General features: G+C 36.0%; 2 protein-coding genes across 6 annotated transcripts in view; both read left to right on the top strand.

Moving 5' to 3' along the window:
* LOC127377623 (deoxynucleoside triphosphate triphosphohydrolase SAMHD1) overlaps positions 1 to 19,059 on the top strand; it is a 32,448-nt gene extending 13,389 nt beyond the window's left edge. Inside the window, exons 5-17 of one of the 5 annotated variants that reach the window (XM_051425701.1) lie at positions 9,824 to 9,984; positions 10,225 to 10,340; positions 10,860 to 10,930; positions 11,768 to 11,914; positions 12,012 to 12,112; positions 14,174 to 14,282; positions 14,364 to 14,455; positions 14,748 to 14,863; positions 15,747 to 15,886; positions 17,087 to 17,164; positions 17,308 to 17,403; positions 17,499 to 17,627; positions 18,027 to 19,059. In XM_051425701.1, coding sequence (XP_051281661.1) covers positions 9,824 to 9,984; positions 10,225 to 10,340; positions 10,860 to 10,930; positions 11,768 to 11,914; positions 12,012 to 12,112; positions 14,174 to 14,282; positions 14,364 to 14,455; positions 14,748 to 14,863; positions 15,747 to 15,886; positions 17,087 to 17,164; positions 17,308 to 17,403; positions 17,499 to 17,627; positions 18,027 to 18,041 — 1,371 coding nt within the window. In that variant the 3' untranslated portion in view covers positions 18,042 to 19,059. The remainder of the gene's footprint in view (positions 1 to 9,823; positions 9,985 to 10,224; positions 10,341 to 10,859; positions 10,931 to 11,767; positions 11,915 to 12,011; positions 12,113 to 14,173; positions 14,283 to 14,363; positions 14,456 to 14,747; positions 14,864 to 15,746; positions 15,887 to 17,086; positions 17,165 to 17,307; positions 17,404 to 17,498; positions 17,628 to 18,026) is intronic. The other 4 variants (XM_051425702.1, XR_007887722.1, XR_007887723.1 and 1 more) reach the window with 4 other exon arrangements.
* The window catches only part of LOC127377620 (deoxynucleoside triphosphate triphosphohydrolase SAMHD1), a 71,335-nt gene continuing 50,449 nt past the window's right edge, over positions 3,690 to 24,575 (top strand). The window contains exons 1-3 of the mRNA XM_051425693.1: positions 3,690 to 3,952; positions 22,106 to 22,210; positions 22,339 to 22,476. The gene's annotated coding sequence lies outside the window, so the exon portion shown is untranslated. The remainder of the gene's footprint in view (positions 3,953 to 22,105; positions 22,211 to 22,338; positions 22,477 to 24,575) is intronic.

The following is a 24,575-nucleotide window of genomic DNA, read 5'->3' as shown; positions in this document are numbered from 1 at the left end:
GTATGGAGAATAGTTCCATACAATCTTTAATAATAAAAGGATTATACAGAACTGCAATACACTAATACAAAACGCTGCAAACACAGGAATGATGCAAAACCAAAAACACACAAACACATAAAAACAAATGCAACAGAAAAACACAGCAACAGAAAAATGCTGCAATCACAGAAGTGGAGCAGAAGCACAAACTTACAAACCCACAAAACAACTGCCAAAGAAAAATGCTGCAAATACCAAAAACACACAAAACCCCAAAACAACAAACGTTGCAAATTCACTCGACAAAACGGAAGTGCGCCAGGCCACTGAGGGATGGACCAGTCCTGTGGGACCAGACCCGAAACACATCATCTTCAAGAAGAAAAGAAGAAGAAGAAGAAGAAGAAGAAGAAGAAGAAAGTTGGCTAAGTTTTGGAGAGGAGAATAAAAAGATAAGTTTTCCTTTATGTCTTTTTTAAACACTTGGCCGTAATCTTTTATATTATAATAATATTATAACAATATTATTATAATATTATATTATAGAATAATTATAATATTCTTCTATAATATTCTAAGAATATATAATATATATATATAATAAGAATATTCTTCTATAATAATATTATTTATTATTATTATAATATTAAATAATATTATTTTTATATTATTTAATATTATATTAATATCAAGTAATCAAGATGCTTTTAGGGATAGATTCATTGCTGCAATATCTTCTAAATTTAATTCACCATTTTCATGGAGATCATTTATTGCCTTATCAGGTTTATTTTTCAAAAAGAACTTTGAAATGTTCATTAAAAACATTTAAAGAAGGATGCCTCCGAAGAGGGAAGTGCTGTGAAGAGATAAAGGAACTAAGATTGCGTATTATCCGATATATCACATTTCCTCATAAAAAAACTAATCAGGCAATGCAAATTATTTGACTTTCAGTCCGAGGGCAGTAGTTCTCCCCCGATGCCAATCCCATCTTACTTTATCAAACACCTTCTCAAAGTCAGTCAATAAATAAAAAATGGAGACATCTGTTTGATACCCATAATGTCACTTCCATTCTGCAAAGGTCAGGGGTTCGATGAATAAAGCAAAATGTCATTGGGAGAGTTGGCTTTGTATATCCAATCATCCATCCCAATCTTCTTTACATTTTCAGAGCCTTCTTTACTTGTTATATAAAACATTTCCTCATAAACAAATGAGGGAATGCAAATTTCTGCAGTAGTTAGGTGGGTGTGGCGGAGACACAAAAGCCAGATATTGTTCAACTCTCTTGGTCTTTTCTGCAGATCTGCCCTGATCAGCTGTTTTAGCAACATGATATAACATATTTGTATTCCTATATTGTCCCTTTATATGTGCTTGTCTGATCAACATAAAAATTATTGGTGAGACATAGGTACAGCCGCTGAGAGATTTAAAACGCTAAAGAAGACTGTTCGTCGCCATTTAGCTTTAAGAATTGGACTCTGGAAGAAAGCAGTGCATTTAAGAAGAAAAAAACAGCAGAACAAGGTTAGTATGAAATTGATTTTCTGGTTTGGTAACATATGGTTATTGTTAATCTCAAGGCTATCCTAAATAAGTTAACTATTTGAAGACTTTCTTTATGATTCTGTATTGTAAGGCGTCAAAGCTAATATCAAGGCTACTTGTCATAATAAAAACTTCATTAACTGCTTTGACTTTTACCTAGAAGAAAACACCACTGTGGAGAATAACGGCAATATGTAAGTGTCTCAGGTTGCAATGTCAAAACATTTTAACAATCCTGGATAGAAGTGTATACAAAGCAAAATTTCTCTGATGTTCTACAATAACCTGATTTTATTCATCACAAATCACTTTTCTCTCTTCTACTCATTCCCTACTATGGAAACTTTGTTGGAGCAGATCCCAGGCAAGGTAATATATCATGTGCCTAATCATACATCCCTCTAGATTTTTATACATTTTCAGGACTTGAGGATAAAAGAGAAAGGTGAAAAACTGGGAAAATATCCAAGAGTTTGTAGAATAAACAGCAAAGATGCCAGAATAAGTGAATAACCTACACAACGACAACATCAAGATTGTGCATGTTGATTCTACAGCAAAGAAGAAGAAAAAATCAGGAAGATAATATGTATGAAATAAATGGTAAATGGACCTGTACTTGTATAGCGCCTTTCTAGTCTTCCGACCACTCAAAGCACTTTTACACTACGTGCCACATTCACCCTTTCACACACATTCACTCAGTGATGGCAAAGTCCATCAAACAGAAACTAACATTCATATACACTCACACACCGATGCACGGCATCAGGAGCAATTTGGGGTTCAGTATCTTGCTCAAGGATACTTCAACAGGTGGCACCAGGAGCCGGGGATCGAACACATAACCTTGCGATTAAGGAACGACCCGCTCTGCCTCTGAGCCACAGCCGCCTGAAAGACCAACTTGTGAAGCCCTCAGGAGAACTGGAGTTGGTTTACCCTTTTGGGTAATAACTGGACTGGATTTTGTTGTATGTGTTCTACAGGTGTTCAATGATCCCATCCACGGGCATATGGAGTTACACCCACTTCTTGTCAAAATCATTGACACGCCTCAGTTCCAGAGACTACGGAATATCAGGCAGCTCGGAGGGGCCTACTTTGTTTACCCTGGAGCATCCCATAACCGCTTTGAACACTCGATTGGGTATGTTTGCAGATTTTTTAGATAGACACAGGTATGTGTTTAAAAAAAACATGGTGCATATGTTTATAGGTATAATAGTTCAGTATATATTTCATATATATACATTTCTATTTTTGCAACAGGATACAGTAGTAATTGTGTAATGAGTTCTTTGTTGTGTGTGCTGTATGTGGTGGTAAAGGGTGGCGCATTTAGCAGGACAGCTTGGACAAGGTCTGAAAACAAAGTAGCCAGGTCTCAACATCACTGACAGAGACATCCTCTGCGTACAGATTGCTGGTCTTTGTCATGATCTGGGTGAGGGAGGCACACCTTTTCACTTTTACATGTATATTTTAAATAATTGTAAGTGATAGGGAATGGTCAAATAAAAGTAAATGTTGATCTAATTTCAAGTCTGAACTAACAGCAGACAATACAAACAATGTGTGCAATGGTCCACATGATAATGTACATTTCTGTTCTTCAGAAAACTTTTCTTATTTCAGTCATGAGCTACTGCTAATTCAAACTCATTTAATCTAAAAAAACTAAAGGAATTGCTAACAGATAAGTCCTAGTGCAAAATACTTGCAGGAAGTGTTGAATTTCTTTGAGGGACATTTAACATCAAATTGTATTGAATGGTAAAGTGAAAAGTTTAAAAGGCATTCTTGAAAAGAACTAGTTCATATTACATGTTGCCTGACCATTTCAGAAGGAAAAAGTGTTTATAGTTGTTCCAAAGGACCATACTTGAGGAAAACTTTAGAAAAATAAAAAAAAAAGGCGCAGGTACACTATTTAAATGTCAGCAGGTAATGTACATGATATTCCCAAGCTGCAGTGTTGATAAAATCATTATTTTATGATTGTGTCATAATTTGACAAAATCAGCTTAAATGCTGGTCAACAACAACACCTGTACTATGTAAGTGGTTGTATTGACATTTAAAATAAGGGATCACAGAGAAACCTAAAGCTAACTAATATTTTTTCTTAATTTTAACCCCCAACAAAAACTGCACAGGATTTATGCAAAAGCTTAATTTCTCCCATACACACTAAAGAATTTATACACTCCAAACAAAGTTTTGGAAAATCTCCATAAATTATGTTTTAGTGTGGACAGGGACCTGAACCAAGAAAGGTTTAGTTTTAAAAGTGACTGACTGGACAGTTTTAAGTCAGATTGATACTTCTGCGTCAAATTGATATTATAGGTTTGGCAGCCTATGCAGGTGACTCCCTGACGGGCTGACAAAAGAGGACTTTGAAGTTATGGTGAGTTTTTATATACTTTAATTTCAGCTTTCTTAAAATCTGGATCTTGATTATCTTTTGATTTGTATGATGTTGCCTACCTCTGTTGTGGCATCATTCACTGAAACAGGCGTATCTCTCACCTTTCTCTTTTAGCCCATCGAAATGAACTATGGGATGGAAGACAAGAACCCCATTGATGAAATGTATTTCTACAGCAAGTCTGACATGAACACTGCAAAAAATATCCCCAAAGACCAAGTCAGAAGTAATGACATCAAAACCTTTAACCTTAGTTGTTTTTTTTACATGAGCTGTTTGTTTCGTGTGTGTTCTATATAAAGGCAACTTCTGTTGTTATTATTCTCACAAATGCGGTCATTCTTGTCAGGTGTCCAAATTTCTCCCAGATGAATTTTCTGAGAAGCTGATCAGGTTTTTCTGTAAGAAGACTGATGACAAGAGTCTGAAGGCTGCCAAGGAGCACTTTGACAATTGATTTAAAGAAAAGGACTTTTCACTGCCTCAGGTAATATTTAGACTTCAATTTTATTAACTTTTTTGCATTTATGTCACACCAAATCGTAACAGAAGTAATCTGAGGACACTTTTCTAATAGCACCGGTTTAGACTGTACTCCTTATAAAATTATACCCAACAGTTCCCACCATGAGCACGCACTTGGTGACAGTGGCAAGCGAAAACTTCCTTTTAAACAGTCCAGTATCTATTGGCAGAAATTGAATATAGTATGCATAGGTGTGGCATACATTTATAACCACCTGAATATAGGAATTGTTCCATTTCATTTACCTTAGAATGAGACGTTTTTATCTACAAACGCCACGGGTCGCCCTTTGTATTTAGCATGTTGAACCATCATGTCTCTACAGTTGCCCAGAACGAACAAATCAAACATTGAATGTAGAAGGGGCCTTTCACATTTTTCATGAGTTTCATGGCCGCCGTAGCTTCTCCTACACACTTCACAGCCCGTTGTCATTCCCACATCATCAATACAGTCGCAAGCAGCGTTAGTTGCATCCCCACTGTAAGCCAGTAAATCCTTCACACTTGTCCTTTAAAAAGCAGGGCAGAGTCCAGCCAATGGTCAGCGGCTGTCTGCCTCGACTGCTTGAGGTTGGAGTGTGGATAGGGGGGTATATAGAGGAGTAAACACGATCCCCAATCTAGGCACGAAACGATCTGTAGGAGCCTGGAGACAAGAAGATCTAAGCTGTAAAATATAGGATACCGTAGGTACTATGTGGGGACTTCAGACTGGAGATTCCATTAAAGTTAGTTTAGTTATGAGCATTAGGATGGGAACATAAGCAGAGATGGAGAAATTACATATATTACATCTTGTCAGAACTCCAGGATCCAACTGCAGTTTTATTGCTCTCTGATCTTGGATCTTGAGTCTAATGTTGCAGCTAATGATTATTTTCCTTATTGATGAATCTACAAATTATTTGATTATTCTACTAATATAGTTTAATTTACTATCACAAAAAAATAATAATAATAATTCATCACAACTGGGTTTCAGTAACAATTGGCATTTTAGTGGGAAAATAAGAGTATAGTTTTATTGATTTATTATTAGTCAGTCGACTAATGATTTCAGCTCCAGTGCAGTCCAGTGCAACTTCAGCAATGAATCTCTCACTATAAACTGCTCTTCTTAATACTGATGCACTTATCTGCGCTGTGTTTATTTACATGCAGGATGGAGACACCAGACCTCAGCCGTGAGGAAAATTTCTCCCAAAATGAATCTGAAGTTTTGGTAGATCAAAATCTGATAAATAGAAAGCAAAAATTCCCTGACAAATGTATGCTTCTTTGCGTATTCTCTGTGTTTTCTTTATAATTGGAATCTGCCAACATATGTATTTGAGTTTTTCATTTAAAGTGAACATTTAATTTGTGGTTCAGGGATTTCAAATATTTAGTGGTGTTTGATTTTAATGTTAACCACGTGAATTAATGTGGAAATCAGATTAGATACATTTTGATTCTGAGTGATGTTTGAGTGAGATTTTTTTCTGGTGGTGGTTGTGGATCCAGTTTGGTTATTTTACTGAATATTTCTTCCACTACAGGATTTACTGTTACTTATTCACAGTTTATTCACTTTTATTAATGGCATCTTTTATTTTGTTAATTATTCTACCTTTTGAAACTCTTGAGAAGCACTATGTTTTTCATCTATCAATATGAAAAAGCATTTAATACTCATACGATAAAGGCTCAAATCTTTTTTTTTTTATGTAACCATTTGTATGAATGTGGTTAAGGCAAACTTTGGGTTTCATTGTGTTTTGCTCATTGTGTGAAAATGTTTTATATTGTTATTATGTAATGTAGCTATAAAGGGAAACCTACCAGAGGTTATTAGAAGTTTTGAACTTCATTCCTATTGAGACAGGTTGATAATAGAATATTTGAAATAAAACTCTTTTACTCTTCATTATGTGACTTTGCGCAGTTAAACTTGTCTAACACTTGAGGGAATCATTCACTTGCATGTTTCAGCTGTCGCCCAGGAATAGAAAGGCTGCTCAACTATAAAAACAGTTGAATTTGAACTTTATTGATGCAATGTGTAAAATGTACAAATTGTTTGTACAGTAGCAGGTGATATGTAACCCCCCAAAGCACAAAAGATTATTTCTCTTGTGTGCACAAGATAATATATTGTGTTATATAAGTTACGGTCATACATGAAATAAGTAATAACTAAGAACACATAAAGAAAATGTATAATATAACCTAAGAATAAGTAATGTATGTCATTGATGTCAAATTTTACATTTACTGCCTTAATTCTCAACATGCCTCATGACAAGAGTCTGAACTGAAGCATCTGTCATTTATTCATTTTCTTATTATTATTGTCCTGTGGCTTCCATACTCTTCTACAATTGTAAAACAAATATTTTTTGGTTGGTGTTGGTGACACAAAACAAGACATTTAAAGAAGTCGCCTTAAGGTTAAGGATCTTCGATGGACATTTTCCACAATTTTCTAATATTTTCTTGACCAAACAACTAATCAATTAATCGAGAAAATAATCACAGATTAATGATAAAGACTTTAATTGTAAGTTGCAGCCATATATCTCATCACATTCCCATCAGTCTCCACAGAGTGTCTCCTTACAGCAAAAAGGTCCCAGATTCCATCCATCCTGGCCTCTAATGGGGAACCCTGTCAAGCTTCAGCATCTAATCATTAATAGATCTATGTTCCAACCATCACTCCTGATCATGAGCTTTGAGGTAGTGACTGAGAAAATGGGTAGCAGAACCGCTGCTCCCTCGTGACATATTGCTACTTTTAAAGGAGCATTTTTACTGCATTTTTGTTGTCTTAGTACTTGTACTTTGTGCAATGACAATAAAGTTGATTCTAATCTAATCTAGTGAACAGGATTGTTCAATGTGACTAACATCAGGGTTGAGATCCAAAATGATTGAGTAATATTTTGCCCTCCTTACACCTTAGCAACATGATCCCAGATTACTAGCTAAACATGGCCATAAGCTTTGTGTATGCAGTGCGTGTGTTGCAGAATGTTTTGCTTTTTATTCCAATGTTAACAAATCAGAGCAGGCACACTGCCCACATGAGCAATACGTCTCTGCAGCAACACTTCACTAGAGAGTTGAGGTCTTGCATATCTTTTCTATGTGCCATTACTAACAAAAACAGACACTATCAAAGGGACTGGGTCTGGCAACAGACTGCTGCTCTTGCTGTATTCCCACTAGGAGGGACTGGAAACAGAACAAACAACAACGCTACCAAACTCCCTCGGAAGGTAAAACCGTCTCAAGAGAAGTTTGATAACACTGTTGTTTGTGCTGTATAGGGTGGAGATGATAGCAACATAAACTCATAGGTGTTTGTCACTGATGATAATCTGGAGCAGACTGGCAGAGCGTAAGTGTCCTTTCTCTTTACAATTTGCTAACTTTAATTTATAATATTTTTATTACGTAATTTAGTGACTATCTAACAATCCTACACAATATCAGGAAGCTCTGGCTGATCACAAGGCACGGGAATATAACATAGGTAATCGTAGATCACACTAAATATTCAGGGCTAGAGATAACTTGTAGAATACACAGGAAGTGAGTATGTAAGATGTGAATGAACCTTGCCAACTGCATAATTGGGACTGTTCCTCTTAACTCTTGCTTGTGAAGTCCATTGTCAATCTAGAGCAAGAGATGTGGAGGCTAGAAAAAAATGAGAAGGAGGAAGATTACCGCAGGAAATGAACAACTATTTCAGTGATCAATCAGGGGAATTAAGAGGGAGGGAATTTTTTTTAAATTTCTCTGATATTATTAAAGATCAAGATATTATTTAGTACCTTTAGAGTTTCTGAATGGCTTTTTCTGAAATGTAATTACTTATATTGTTATGTTTTGTTTTGTGAATTCAGACAAAAACATCTTCAGCAATTCAATCAATCAAAATCTGTCATTCATTAAAGAACAAATGCAACATTTCTTTAACGTTATTATTGTTTTGTGGCTTCCATACTCTTTTTCAATTGAAAACAAATATCTTTGGGTTTGTGTTGGTCACACAAAACAAGACATTTAAAGAAGTTGCCTTAAGGTACTTCTTCCACATTCACATAAGTAAAAAGACGAAAAGAACTCAGCAGAACTAACTGTTGGTACAAGAAAATGTTACAGCAAATCAGTGATCACTGAAATAAAATAGGCGACTAGTACATTTATATTAAATTTTTGGTCTGTGTGGCCTGGGAATAAGTTCATGAGCAACTAGAACAGCACTTCCATTCAACTTTTTTAATTTTGCCAGGCATTTTGGGCAAGACACCCTTCTTCAGTGTGTATTGGCAAGTTCATCCCATTTTACTTTATCAAACACCTTTTCAAAGTCAGCAATAAATAAAAGCCCATTACAATTCCTCATTCACAAATTAGGCAATGCAAATTATTTGACTCAGAGGGCAGTAGTTAGATGGGTGTGGCGGAGACAAAGTATTGTTCAACACAGCACAGGTCTGCGGTGATCAGATGTTTAAACAATGTGATATAACATTGCTCAGTTACGATTTAGCTTTAAGAATTGGACTCTGGAAGAAAGCAGTGCATTTAAGAAGAAAAAAACAGCAGAACAAGGTTAGTATGAAATTGATTTTCTGGTTTGGTAACATATGGTTGTTGTTAATCTCATGGCTGTCCTAAATAAGTTAACTATTTGAAGACTTTCTTTATAATTCTGTATTGTAAGGCGTCAAAGCTAATATCAAGGCTACTTGTCATAATAAAAACTTAATTAACTGCTTTGACTTTCACCCAGAAGAAAACACCACTGTGAAGAATAACGGCAATATGTAAGTGTCTCAGGTTGCAATGTCAAAACATTTTAACAATCCTGGATAGAAGTGTATAAAAAGCAAATTTCTCTGATGTTCTACAATAACCTGATTTTATTCATCACAAATCACTTTTCTCTCTTCTACTCATTCCCTACTATGGAAACTTTGTTGGAGCAGGAACCCCGAGCAGATCCCAGGCAAGGTAATATAAATTGTGCCTAATCGTACATCCCTCTAGATTTTTATACATTTTCAGGACTCGAGAGATAAAAGAGAAAGGTGAAAAACAGGGAAAAGATCCAACAGCTTGTAAAATAAACAGCCAGAATCAGTGAAATTCATATACAACGACAACATCAAGATTGTGCATGTTGATTCTACAGCAAAAAGAAGAAAAAAATCAGGAAGATATGTATGAAATAAAGAAAGACCAGCTTGTGAAGCCCTCAGGAGAACTGGAGTTGGTTTACTCTTTTGGGTAATAACTGGACTGGATTTTGTTGTATGTGTTCTACAGGTGTTCAATGATCCCATCCACGGGCATATAGAGTTACACCCACTTCTTGTCAAAATCATTGACACGCCTCAGTTCCAGAGACTACGGAGTATCAAGCAGCTCGGAGGGGCCTACTTTGTTTACCCTGGAGCATCCCACAACCGCTTTGAACACTCGATTGGGTATGTTCTCGGGATTTTTTAGATCTAGTGTCTTAAGGTAACGGTTATCACAATCCTGATTAAGTAAATACCTGTTTGCAGTAAAGCACCTATCAATAGCAAAATATTTTAAAAGTAAACATATTACATACCTTACTTAGTATTGGTAAAACACAAATTCATTCAAGTTTTGCAACACGATACTCATACAGTAATTGTGTAATGAGTTCTTTGTTGTGTGTTCTGTATGTGGTGGTAAAGGGTGGCACATTTAGCAGGACAGCTTGGACAAGCTCTGAAAACAAAGCAGCCAGGTCTCAACATCACTGACAGAGACATCCTCTGCGTACAGATTGCTGGTCTTTGTCATGATCTGGGTGAGTGAGGCACACCTTTGAATTGTCAAATAAAAGTCAATGTTGATCTAATTTCAAGGGTTTCTGCAACCAATAAAACACCCAATGCTATAGAGAGCAGTAAATCAAGATTTTAGATATTTAATAATCAAAGTCACGTTTATCACAAACAGGAAACAGTTAATCTTTTCAGAAAATTCTGTGGAAGTTTGTGCTGATTTTAAATGGAAACTTGGCAAGAATTTCAATCTAACACAGCTGAGATGTGTGTATTGAACCTGCCAGTATGTTGCACTATGAAAATAATGCTGCAAAAATCGACCTGAGTTTATTTAAACAGTTAAACTTGGAGGAAATGTTGAATTTGGGAGAACATTACGAAACATGATCAAATTAAAATGCATTTATAAGAGGTAAAGGCCTGCCTTTAATACAAACCTGTTTAAAATAATAACAATAAGATAAAAGCACAAATGGCTCATTTTACAGTTCACACACAATCACCTTTAGATTAACTTCAATTTATTTCTCCATATCTAGGACATGGGCCATTTTCCCATCTGTTTGATGCAATGTTCATCCCTAGAGCACGTCCAGGCACGGAGTGGAGGGTAAGAAACAATTATTTCTGTTGTTCATGACATATAACATGACAAAGGAAAACACAGCCATGAGCTGCATTAAGGAAGCAAATCAGTTTGATATAAATGGTAACTAATTAGCAAAGACACAAACAACAAGTCAGTGCTTAGTTGTTAAGTTGCAAGAAAAAAAGCCAACATAATGCCGGATCATTTATTTGTGAGCCCAACTGAACACTGAGATACGGTTTAAAAAAACAAATCATCTGATTTCATCTCAGGCATAATGGATAATAATGGCATAATGCAGTCTCTTTAGGTACGGACATCTTCATGGTTATTTTCTCAGACTGGAGAGAAACAGTAGACATAGGCTGAGTAGCACTAACTGTGACTAGTGAACTGATCTTAATGTGTAGAATTTGTTGCAGTCCCCTTACTTTGAAAACATAAAGACCAGGTGAGATGAAAAATGTCATTTTAACCCTTTAAGAATGCATCCTCCGTTATATTGTACCCCTATTTAAGACTACATGCCAAAATCATCGTTTCTTACTGTAAAACAAAATGTGACACATGCTTACGTAAGCATAAAATAACTGATTTCAACCAATAACATCATGACATTCACCTGTCAATAAAGCTTCAACTTTTAGTGACACAGAGCGAAGATTCATGAGTTAGCTAGCTAGAAAAAGCATGGCTAGCTACCGGAGCCGAGTGATTCTGGGACCTCACTGAAAGTGAATCATATTTGATTTGTTGCTGAAGAAGAATCTACGTGTTGCTAAAAGAAATGTTAGATGTTAGATTGTTCTCACTTTGAATTCTGTTATAAATATATTAATGAGTCTGTTTCTGTTGCAGCATGAAACTGCTTCTCTGGACATGTTTGACCACCTGGTGGAAAGTAATGGTCTGCAGGATGTGATGGAGCAGTATGGCCTGATCCTGCCTGAGGATCGGACCTTCATCAAGGAGATGATTCACACAGACAACAACAATGACCAGGAGGTACCGAAAGTTTCACAGTAATTGTGTGAAATCAGTCAGTATCAATATTGTTACAGCAACCAATGTCTAATGCCAAGATTGTCTGTAATCTCCACAGTGGCCGTATGAAGGCCGTACAGAAGACAAGTCCTTCCTCTATGAAATCGTGTCCAACAAAGAAAATGGCATTGATGTGGACAAGTTCGACTACTTTGCCAGGTGGGACTTGTTTAACAGCGACTGTGGAACAATTTACTTTTTGATGTAGAATGATGAACTTTGTAGGGTTTGCTATGATAAATAACAGCGGCCCCATTTGTTGGTCGACAGTGGTTTAACTGTATTAGTGTAATCAATTTATTTTGGTTATCAAAGTTTAGAATTATCAAAAGATAATAGAAAATGACTTTAATTAATATTAAAGATCCTCGGGGCACCACCCTTAAATAAGGGAATGATAGCCAATATTTGATTGATAAGTCTGATAAAAATACACTAAATTATTAATTTAGAAATCAGATTAATAATTCTAACTACAAGTTTTAATAATTAACTACAACCACAATCCCTATTAATAATTAAAGTGGAAGGCTTTGGAGTTCTGCATAGAAGAGGTTGGTATCACTCACTCTTGTACGAAATTAAATAGGCCAGCATGTATAAACACAAACATTTATTAAAGGAACAATAAACGCAAACAGAGGAAAATACACAATGTGCAATCTAACTTAGCGGGAGGGTTTGAGTTTGAGTTGCATGCAAAGACGGTGTCTGTGTGAAGCATTACATTAAACTACCATCACTTTAGCAATGTCTCAGAGAATACAGTTACTACAGTAACCTGCGTTAATCAAATCAACAACACAATACAATAACCACAATAACCCGAATAAAAACACATTAGTAACATCAACAGTAATTAAAGTCCTTGTTCAGCCGTTAACTCTGTTAAGTTATCTGTTTATGCCCAGTACGTTACCGACAGTCCAATGGAGGAAGAAGAAGAAGAGTTGCGGGTGTGCTGCGTGGATCAGCTGATCAGATTCTGGTTCTGAAGTCCAAACAGTCTCTGATGTCCGCTGGTGCAGGTAGCAAGAAAAAAGGCGTTTCGCTCGTTGCTCTGCAGAGTTAAGGACTTGGCGTTAACGTCGTCCCGTACTATAATCCTTAGACGTGCGTCGGCGGTGGGACGGGCCGCACCGAGGTCCTAAACGTATCACCCGGTGTGGGCGAGCGAGTGAGCGGCGAGAGAGAAGAGAGAGAAAAGAGAGAAGAGAGAGAAGAGAGAGAAGAGAGAGAAAAGAGAGAAGAGAGCGAAGAGAGAGAAAAGAGAGAAGAGAGAGAAGAGAGAGAAAAGAGAGAAGAGAGAGAGTAACTCCGTGTCAGGAGTTTTATCACCTGGACATCGCGCGTCATCAAGCTGCATGAGGTTACGGTCACAGGAAGTGACAGGAAGTGACAGGAAGTGACCCGTCACAATAAAAGTCCAGTTAACCACATGAACGAGCTCACATTTTAAGGTCCCCTTTGAGCCGACAACTTTTATGTATTATTTCCCCAGAACAATTACAATAAATAGGAACTAAAACGCAGATCTTCACAGCTTGGTACCAACTGGAGGAACTTGCAGTGATCATATTTGATGAGAAGAGATGTAGGCTTTCCAAAAGATCCTCATAGAAATAAATAAATTACCTTATTTAAAAAAAATACTAACTACAAAATGATAGTGTCGGAGATTTTAACATTGATTGGCTTAATAAAGCTTTTCATTATTTAAAGGAGTTTTTCCCAGTCTATTCAACCCTGTGCTCTATAAATCCCAACTGCAACAATAGTATTATTAGGCCCAATTAGTTTTTTTTTTTTTTTTTTTTTTCAGAGCAAGAAATTAAAAACATTTGGGCACAGTGACAGCATGTAAAATAGAAACACAAAGACAAGTTTTGACATAAAAGGCCAGCCCACCACTCCTTTAGTTAGTCAGAGGAGCAGAATTACTTAATGTCTTCTGGCATAGGTAAGAGATAAATAAGATTATTAAAATTCATAATAGTGCGTCTGGTTCACCATCTACATGGCCCACAGACTGTGATAACACGAGTTTGAGGCTGAAGTTCTGTCCAGAAGGGGGGGCCTCAACAGTGACGAGGTGTAATGACCGTTTGCCCAGATGTGGGAGGGGAGTCAGTTACACTGGACATTGTTTGGAACTTTCTTCAGGTTGTTTTTGCTGATTAGACACAGTAAGACCATTTTCTTCACTCTGTTCTATCTTAGGGACTGCTACCACCTGGGCCTCCCAAACAACTTTGACCATTGCCGCTTCCTAACGTTTGCCAGGGTGTGTGAGGTGAACGGCCGGAGGTACATCTGTGTTAGAGACAAGGTGCAGACAATGTTACTCCTGCTTTTTATCAGATTGTAAACAGATTTGTTCCGACTAAACTATAGGCAATACTCTCAACAGGAGGAGGATAATATGACTGAAATGTTCCACACCAGGCTCTGTCTCCACAGAAGAGCCTACCAGCACAAAGTGACCAAGATCATAGAGACTATGTGAGTACTTACCCTTCTCTACTTTTTCTACTTTTTAAGCAGCTTTTCTGAAGAAGTGCAATGCATGTTGTGATGTTTTTAGTCATTTTGTTTTACAAGGAAATGGAAGGATTAATTAAAAATCAAAGGCGACTTGTTCCAGTGAGAATAACATCACTAGTAGTTTGGTAACGTGGGGAAATTTTCATTTTTAAAAGTGAAAATATCACTTTTAAAAATAATTAATGATTAATAATGATTAATGATGATGATTAATAATGATTAATGATGATGATTAATAATGACTATCCAGGATCACAGACGCCTTTTTAAAAGCAGACAGACACATCTGGATTGAAGGCTCAGGAGGGAACATGTTCACACTCTCCACAGCCATTGGTGACATGGAAGCCTACACTAAGCTGACAGGTCTGTAGATAGCACTGGGACAAATCTGGTTCTCTAGCTGTAAAAACACGTGTATGTTTGGTAAATCGTTATAATAATAATCATAAGCAATTGTAAAATATGTCATTACAATTGCAATTGGATTTTTTTTGCAATAGTGCAGCCTTAATTTATTCACATTTTATTTAGCTGATTTTCTTAAAGTTTGGTTAAAATCTGTGCAATATTTTGATGAAAACCAAGCTACTAACAGTTAGGCTACCTAGCTAATTATTGAGAAACTAAAAGGTATATTGCATGGACAGGACAGTTGTAAACATTACCCTAGACTTTGACACAGTAGCAACTACAATCATGTCAATATGCATATAAAAACAATGGTTAATCCATTTCCTCCACATTTCCTCAAGTTTTTAAAAATCATAAACTGGGTATTGCTTCTACTATTGTCTCATGCACAAAGCAGGTGCAGAACTCCAAAACCTGACAGACTTGCTGTGTCCACTTATTTACACTTACACGGTTTCTGTTTGGTGGGCTTCAGCAAATGTTCAATTGAGAGTAGAAGCAACTTGCTGAAGTTTGAAGGCATCTGTTTCTGATTGAAACATATGCATATGTTAAATGACAAATGACAACAGGTCCTGTAAAGGTTTTAATGAATGATAAATGTACACGCCAGATTGAGACAGCTTTTCTCAAGCATGCTTAAATAAAATTAATTTAATTTTTTCCATATTTAAAAACAAATGAATGAGGTAAAGTAATCTTGTCCCAGTTATACTGTCTCTCAGGTAACCATGTCCGTTTTGAATTTGTGAAACACTATGAATGATTTTGTGACCATGTCTTTGGTTTGGTTTAATTCACTGATCTTCCACTCTGTTTATCTGTTTCTCTGTAGATGCTGTGTTTGAACAAATACTCAACTGTGCATTTAACGCACCCCAGGAGCTGAGGGATGCAAGAAACATTCTACGCAGGATCATCAATCGAGACCTCTACAGGTTTCTGGGTGAAACACGGTTTGAGGATCCCACTGAGGTTTGTACAAATGTCTTTGTGTGCCTTTTTTGCATTACACTGTCTGTCATATCATCTATTTCTCTGTTATAATGAAGTTAGATGTTATGCTCCTTTTGTGTGCACATTCCTTGTTTCTGTTTTATTTATTTCTTTATTGCTTATATGGATATCGTGCTTGGATTTCACATGGACTACAACACATCCCTAACAGTTACAATTTCTATAAATTGAATTTAGAGGATGTGATAGCAGTGTAAGCAAAATCATAGAAAGAAACTTACTCACTTACTCCATCTACACTGAGCTGGCAGTTTTTTGTGTGAAAATGACTCACATTCACACTCCCATACAGGTCATATATTTCATAGAACTTCTGCCCACAGGTAAACTGTAAAAAAGGAAAAATCTCTTCTTCATCATCTTCTTTTGTAGGTGGCAAACAACAAAATTGCACATCACAGCCAACACCTGGTGATGTGTTGGACAGACAGCCCAGCTGACAAATACTCCTTGTGATGCTGTTTTAATGCAGCCAATATTGTTGTCATTGAATATTTTCTTGTACTGGAATGAGTATGACATAAATATTACACCTCTGTGGCTCAGGAGGTAGAGCAGGGTTGATGATTTGATCCTCAGCTCCTCCTGTCAATATGTCAAAGTGACCTTGAGAAAGACATTGAATCTGAAAGCCCTTGTTAGCCGCATTAAGATCAAGAAGCTCTATGTAAATGCAGTCCATTTAACAAGTAATGTGCAGGTTATTTCCAAGCTGCAGTGCTCTTACAATCGCAATTTTATGATCATGACATCATGTGACAAAATCTAGTCAAATACAACACCTGTGCCCATTAAGTGATTATAATGACATTTAAAATGAGGGATCAAAGAAAAACAAAAAAAACCTGAAATGTTTTCTTAACTTGACTGACACACACACACACACACACACACACACACACAAACTCCCTGACTGACAAAAACTGCATATCATCATTTTACAAAAGCATGATTTTCCTCATACACACTACAAGATTTAAACACTCTGAGGAAAGTTTTAGAAAAGATCCATAAATTCCGTTTTAGTTTGGACAAAGAGCCAAAACCAAGAAACAAAGATCGCTTAATGTAGATGTAGTCCTACAGTGTGTTGTTAAGATGCAATAAATCTCAAACCTCTTGTCCTACCACTTCTCACCCTTTCTCTTCCCTTCCTAGAATATAATTCCTGCTTGGAAAGGGCAATTGGCTGAAGCTCTCGGTGGCGGGCTGACCGAGGATGACTTTGAGATTATGGTGAGTTTTCAGTCTAAAACTTCACTTTTCTTTAGATGTTTATCTTAATTATCAGTTATTTGTAAGATGTTGTCTTCCTCCAATTTAGCGTAATTTTATTTGAGAATATGAAAACAAGCTTCTTTCCCACATTTCTCTGTTAGACCATTAATATGGACTATGGGATGAATGACGAGGACCCCATCAATCACTTATATTTCTACAGTGAACATGACACTACCCACGCATTCAGGAGAAGGGTCAGAACTAAAACAATCATGATCATTTTAATTTTAGTCTTCCTTTGCATTACATCCCTCTGTTGTCATTATTCTGAAATGTATGCTGCTCTCAGCCTTGGCAGGTGTCCAGGATTCGCCCAACGCACTTTTCTGAGCAGCTGGTCAGGTTTGTCTGTAGGAGATATGCTGACATGGACAACTTTAAACAGTGGTGCAGGGCAAATGGCTTTCCAGAGTATCAGGTAATCTATATAAATAAGCTGTTAAATATATGATATTGTAGATATAATGTGGGAGTTTGTGCAGCCTAGGGCTGTAGCCACTGATTACTTTCATTATTGTTTAATATACCAAATATTTTCTTGATTAATTGACAAATATAGTTTGATTTATAGATGTAACAATTTCCTTAAGCCCAAGGGGATGTCTTATAAAAGCAGTTAGAAACTCCAATATTATTGATTTAATTAAACATTAGACAAAGAAAAACAGCAAAGCTGGATAGGGGAACATTTTTGCTTGAAAAATTACTTTTAACTATAATTATAATTGTTTATCAAAATAGTTGCCCAACTTCAATTATGTATCTCTCACTCTGAACTGCACTGCTCTTGGTAATATTGATGCACTTGTCTGTGCAGGATGACAACAATTAATCTGAGCCTTTGGAAGATGGACATCAAAACTGAAAACAAGCAAACACTCCCTGGTACTCATTGGTTCATGATTGAAAATTATTTTAAATATGATATTAGGTGAGTATGTTAATGAGCACAGAGTAGTTATTGATACCGTCTCACTCTTCTTTATAAATGAGGATGCATTTGTATATTCAGGCCCTGTACTCTGGTCTTTTAGAGGCCTAATCAATATTATACATGTATCTTTGGTTCAGTTTGATCATTTTTAAATTAGTTTCATTTTAGACTCCTTTCATAATCTAAAGCTGTACGTGTCTGATTTTAAACTGAATCACTTCTTAATAGCATGTTGTTACTAAAAACATACCAGAAACATACTATTACTCTGTTGTGAACAATCAATCATGGTTACTTAAAATATCTTTGTGTGAAACTGAAAATGTACACAGTATGTTTCACTGATTTATTCATTTATGCGTCTTCATGTATTCTGTGTATTCCTTATGATTGGGGCAAGCTGCAAAGCACTTGCCAACATATATAATGGAGTTTGTCATTTAAAGTTTAATTTGTGGTTAAGGGATTTCAAATATTTTGGTTTTGATGTTAATCACGTGACTTAATGTGGAAATTTGATTAGATATTATTATGACTGAGTGATGTTTGATTTGAGGTAGTTTCTTGTGGTGGTTGTGAATCCAACGATTGGCTGTATCTTTCTTGAACCACAGAATTTATCTTTACTTCTTCAATGTTGATTTTTTTCATTTGTTTTTAAATATCTCTTTTATTGGTGACATATTTTATCATATTTTTGTCTTGAATTATTCTACCTTTTGAAACTGGCTCTTTTTTTGATGTAACCATCTGTATGCATGTGGTAAATGGAAAATTATAAATATATAAACATATTCTAAATATGTAATGGGGCTATAAAGGGAAACCTACCAGAGACAATTAGAAGTTTTAAACTTTATTCCTAAAGTTGATAACAGATTGTGCGTACTTGAAATAAAAGTCATTTTTTCCTCTTTGTTGTGTGCCCTCGTGCAGTTTAATTTGTCACATCATACACTCTCGTGTGTTTTGCTGCAGCTATCCCCAACCCCATGTAATGTGTCTAATGTACACATTGTTTGTACAGTAACAGGTGATATGGAACCCCCAAAGTCAAAGACAATTATTTTTCTGGTCTTGTGTGCACAAGATAATATATTGAGGCACAAGTGATGGTAATGCATGAAATAAGTAGTTTTTATTGATTTAATTCATATCCAACTGTACATTTATTGCTTTAATTTTCCTAACATGAACAGCAAAAAGCCCAGTGTTGAATTAACTCCCACAGAGTTGACAGTTATTCAGGGTTAATATCGCTCCGCACTCTCCAGAGTCAAATTAATCACTTTCAAAACAGTTAAACATTTAACACTTTGCCAGAGTTCATTCTTAATTCGCAAAAGAGGATTAAATTAACACTGAGTGATACAACATAACACGGCTCTGAGTTACATTTTTTACCATTTGAATGGAGTTAATTTTACTCCCTTTAAGTGTAAAATCTACACTGAAAAAATTTAAATATTAATTATAACAATGATCTAAATAATTTTCAAAAATAAAATCAGTTTTTGCCCTTTCATGTGTAAAACAATGCACAATCATATCGTCATATAAATCATACGAATTAAAAGGCATAATGTGCTTTGAAATGTTCATCAAATGGATTGAGGGAGTGGTTTGCCTGGCCATGGTGATGAAGAAGCTGTCGATCCAGTTCTTCTGACGCCTACAGTGAGGAGGTGTGGTTGTTGATCCTGCTGGTTGCGGGGAGATGATCCTCCAAACTGTAGCATGACTACGGTTGAGATAAGGAAACAAAGAGAGAGATCATTATTGAAGTGATTACTTAAACATCTCCCTGCCTAGTGTGAAAAAGGAAAGCATATGAAGACAATTTCATACACTTTTTAAAACCCCTAATTTACACACGTGGCTAAGAAAGTGATGTGAATTTTTTTTATTTTAATTTTTTTTGGTTGGGGGGGGGGGTAAAAAAAAATTTATTAAAAAAAAAGGGGAGGTTTTTTTTTTTTTTTAAAATTTTTTTTTTTTTTTTTTTTTTTTTTAATATTTTTTTTTTTTGTGGGGGGGTGGGTTTTAATTATTTATTTTTTTTTTTAAAAAATGTTGGGCCCCCCTTTTATGTGTAAGAAACATTTCAATGTTGCAGCTTGTTGAGGGGAAACTAATTTTAACTATCTTTTAGTCCGTTGGGTGGTTCAATCTATAACAACGTGCCACATTTTATAAGCAAATGATATGTTATGTAAGTAAAATCTATATAAAGTACAGTGGCTGAGAAGTTGATCTGGACTGGCAGCATCTCTCCATTTCCTCCTAAACAAATTAGGCAATGCAAATTTGAGGTATATACATTTGTTTTGGAGACAGAGTTGCCAGTCAAGATTAGAAGTCTTGTGTAATGGTCTGCCCTGATCACCTGTTTTAACAACGTGATATAACATTAGTGTGACTATCCTAATATACATATCACTTGTCAGATCAGCTTACTGGATACAGATACAACCTTTGACAGATCCAAGACTCTAAAGAAGACGGAATATCAAGCAGCTCGAAGGGGCCTACTTTGTTTACCCTGGAGCATCCCACAACCGCTTTGAACACTCGATTGGGTATGTTTGCAGAATTTTTTCGATAGACACAGGTAAATGTTTTTTTTAAAAATGGTATACATATAATAGTTCAGTATATATTTCATATATATACATTTCTATTTTTGCAACAGGATACTCATGTAGTAATTGTGTCATGAGTTATTTGTTGTGTGTGCTTTATGTGGTGGTAAAGGGTGGCGCATTTAGCAGGACAGCTTGGACAAGCTCTGAAAACAAAGCAGCCAGGTCTCAACATCACTGACAGAGACATCCTCTGCATACAGATTGCTGGTCTTTGTCATGATCTGGGTGAGTAAGGCACACCTTTTCACTTTTACATTTATATTTTAAGTGGTTATAAGTGAAAAGGAAATTGTCAAATAAAAGTCAATTTCAAGGGTTTCTGTAGGCACTAACAATTAAAGGCTAGTCTGAACTAACAGCAGACAATAAAAACAACGTGTGCAATGGTCCACATGATAATGTACATTTCTGTTCTTCAGAAAACATTTCTTATTTCAGTGATGAGCTACTGCTAATTCAAACTCAGACATTTAATCTAAAAAATCTAAAGTAATTGCTAACAGATAAGTCCTAGTTCAAAATAATTGCAGGAAGTGTTTTTGAGTGAATTTCTTTGAGGGATATTTAACATCAAATCGTATTGAATGGTAAAGTGAAAAGTTTAAAAGGCATTCTTGAAAAGAACTAGTTCATATTACATGTTGTCTGACCATTTCAGAAGGAAAAAGTGTTTATAGTTGTTCCAAAGGACCATACTTGAAAAAAACTTTAGAAAAATAAAAAAAGGTCGAGGTACACTATTTAAATGTCAGCGGGTAATGTACATGGTATTCCCAAGCTGCAGTGTTGATAAAATCATTATTTTATGATTGTGTCATAATTTGACAAAATCAGCTCGAATGCTGGTCAACAACAACACCTGTACTATGTAAGTGGTTATATTGACATTTAAAATAAGGGATCACAGAGAAACCTAAAGCTAACTTATACTTTTTCTTAATTTTAACCCCCAACAAAAACTGCACAGGATTTATGCAAAAGCTTAATTTCTCCCATACACACTAAAGAATTTATACACTCCAAACTAAGTTTTGAAAAAAGTTTTAAAAGTGACTGACTGGACAGTCTTAAGTCAGATTGATACTTCTGTGTAAAATTGATATTATAGGTATGGCAGCCTATGCAGGTGACTTCTAATTGGAAAAAGGAACTGACTCAAAAGCTCCCTGACGGGCTGATAGAAGAGGACTTATTTTATAACAATTTCAGCTTTCTTAAAATCTGGATCATTATTATCTTTTGATTTGTATGATGTTGCCTACCTCCGTTGTGGCATCATTCACTGAAACAGGCGTATCTCTCACCTTTCTCTTTTAGCCCATTGAAATGAACTATGGGATGGAAGACAAGAACCCCCTTGATGAAATGTATTTCTACAGCAAGTCTGACATAAACACTGCAAAAAAGATCCCCAAAGACCAAGTCAGAAGTAATAACATCAAAACCTTTAACCTTAGTTTTTCTTTACATGAGCTGTTTGTTCCGTGTGTGTTCTATATAAAGGCAACTTCTGTTGTTATTATTCTCACAATTGCGGTCATTCTTGTCAGGTGTCCAAATTTCTCCCAGATGAATTTTCTGAGAAACTGATCAGGTTTTTCTGTAAGAAGACTGATGACAAGAGTCTGAAGGCTGCCAAGGAGCACTTTGACAATTGATATAAAGAAAAGGACTTTTCAGTGCCTCAGGTAATATTTAGACTTCAACTTTATTAACTTTTTTGCATTTATGTCACACCAAATCGTAACAGAAGTAATCTGAGGACACTTTTCTAATAGCACCGGTCTAGACTGTACTCCTTATAAAATTATACCCAACAGTTCCCACCATGAGCACGCACTTGGTGACAGTGGCAAGCGAAAACTTCCTTTTAAACAGTCCAGTATCTATTGGCAGAAATTGAATATAGTATGCATAGGTGTGGCATACATTTATAACCACCTGAATATAGGAATTGTTCCATTTCATTTACCTTAGAATGAGACGTTTTTATCTACAAACGCCACGGATCGCCCTTTGTATTTGGCATGTTGAACCATCATGTCTCTACAGTTGCCCAGAACGGACAAATCAAACATTGAATGTAGAAGGGGCCTTTCACATTTTTCATGAGTTTCATGGCCACCGTAGTTTCTCCTACACACTTCACAGCCCGTTGTCATTCCCACATCATCAAATACAGTCGCAAGCGGCGTTAGTTGCATCCCCACTGTAAGCCAGTAAATCCTTCACACTTGTCCTTTAAAAAGCAAGGCAGAGTCCAGCCAATGGACTGTCTGCCTCGACTGCTTGAGGTTTGAGTGTGGGTGGGGGGGTATAGAGAGGAGTAAACTCAATCCCCAATCTAGGCACGAAACGATCTGTAGGAACCTGGAGATAAGAAGATCTAGGCTGTAAAATATAGGATACCGTAGGTACTATGTGGGGACTTCAGACTGGAGATTCCATTAAAGTTAGTTTAGTTATGAGTATTAGGATGGGAACATAAGCAGAGATGGAGAAATTACATATATTACATCTTGTCAGAGCTCCAGGATCCAACTGCAGTTTTATTGCTCTCTGATCTTGGATCTTGAGTCTAGTGTTGCAGCTAATGATTATTTTCCTTATTGATGAATCTACAAATTATTTGATTATTCTACTAATATAGTTTGGTCAATAATTTGCAATCACATAAGACAAAAAACAAACAAATTCATCACAACTGTGTTTAAGTAACAATTGGCATTTTAGTGGGAAAATAAGAGTATTTATAGTTTTATTAATTTATTATTAGTCAGTCGACTAATGATTTCAGCTCCAGTGCAGTCTAGTGCAACTTCAGCAATGAATCTCTCACTATAAACTGCTCTTCTTAATACTGATGCACTTATCTGCGCTGTCTTTATTTACATGCAGGATGGAGACACCGGAGCTCAGCCGTGAGGAAAATTTCCCCAAAAATGAATCTGAAGTTTTGGAAGATCAAAACTGATAAATAGAAAGCAAAAATTCCCTGACAAATGCATGCTTCTTTGTGTAGTCTCTGTGTTTTCTTTATAATTGGAATCTGCCAACATATGTAATGGAGTTTTTCATTTTAATTTGTGGTTCAGGAACATCAAATATTTAGTGGTGTTTGGTTTTAATGTTAATCACGTGAATTAATGTGGAAATCAGATTAGATACATTTTGATTCTGAGTGATGTTTGAGTTTTTTTCTGGTGGTGGTTGTGGATCCAGCTTGGTTATTTTACTGAATATTTCAGCTCCCCACAAATTGTTTGTACAATAGCAGGTGATATGGAACCCCCAAAGCATAAAAGATGATTTCTCTTGCGTGCACAAGATAATATATTGTATATTATCTTGTGCACGCAAGAGAATCATCTTTTGTGCTATAAGTTACGGTCATACATGAAATAAGTAATAACTGAAGAACAGATAAAGAAAATGTATAATATAACCTAAAAATAGGTAAGGTATGTCACGTATGTCAAACTGTACATTTACTGCCTTAATTCTCAACATGCCTCATGACCGGGTCTGAATTGAAGTGTTTGACTCCAAAATACTGTGTCTACTAAATATTTCAACAATGGATTGTGTTGCCTAAAGAAAACAAATGATGTGACTCAGCATTAATTGCTACAAATTGTTAAAATGTGAATGGGAGCAAAGAAAGGCTTTAAAGCTGCAGTAGGCAGCCCTGCTGTTCATATCACTCCACTCCACTGTTCAAATTGCCCAAATTCAGCTGGATCTGAAAATTCAAATCAAGTCACAAAATCCAATTGCGTGGGGAATT

The sequence above is a fragment of the Dicentrarchus labrax genome, unplaced genomic scaffold, assembly GCF_905237075.1.
Source record: "Dicentrarchus labrax unplaced genomic scaffold, dlabrax2021, whole genome shotgun sequence".
NCBI classification, from domain to species: domain Eukaryota; kingdom Metazoa; phylum Chordata; class Actinopteri; family Moronidae; genus Dicentrarchus; species Dicentrarchus labrax.
This window is presented reverse-complemented; position numbering and strand designations above follow the sequence as displayed.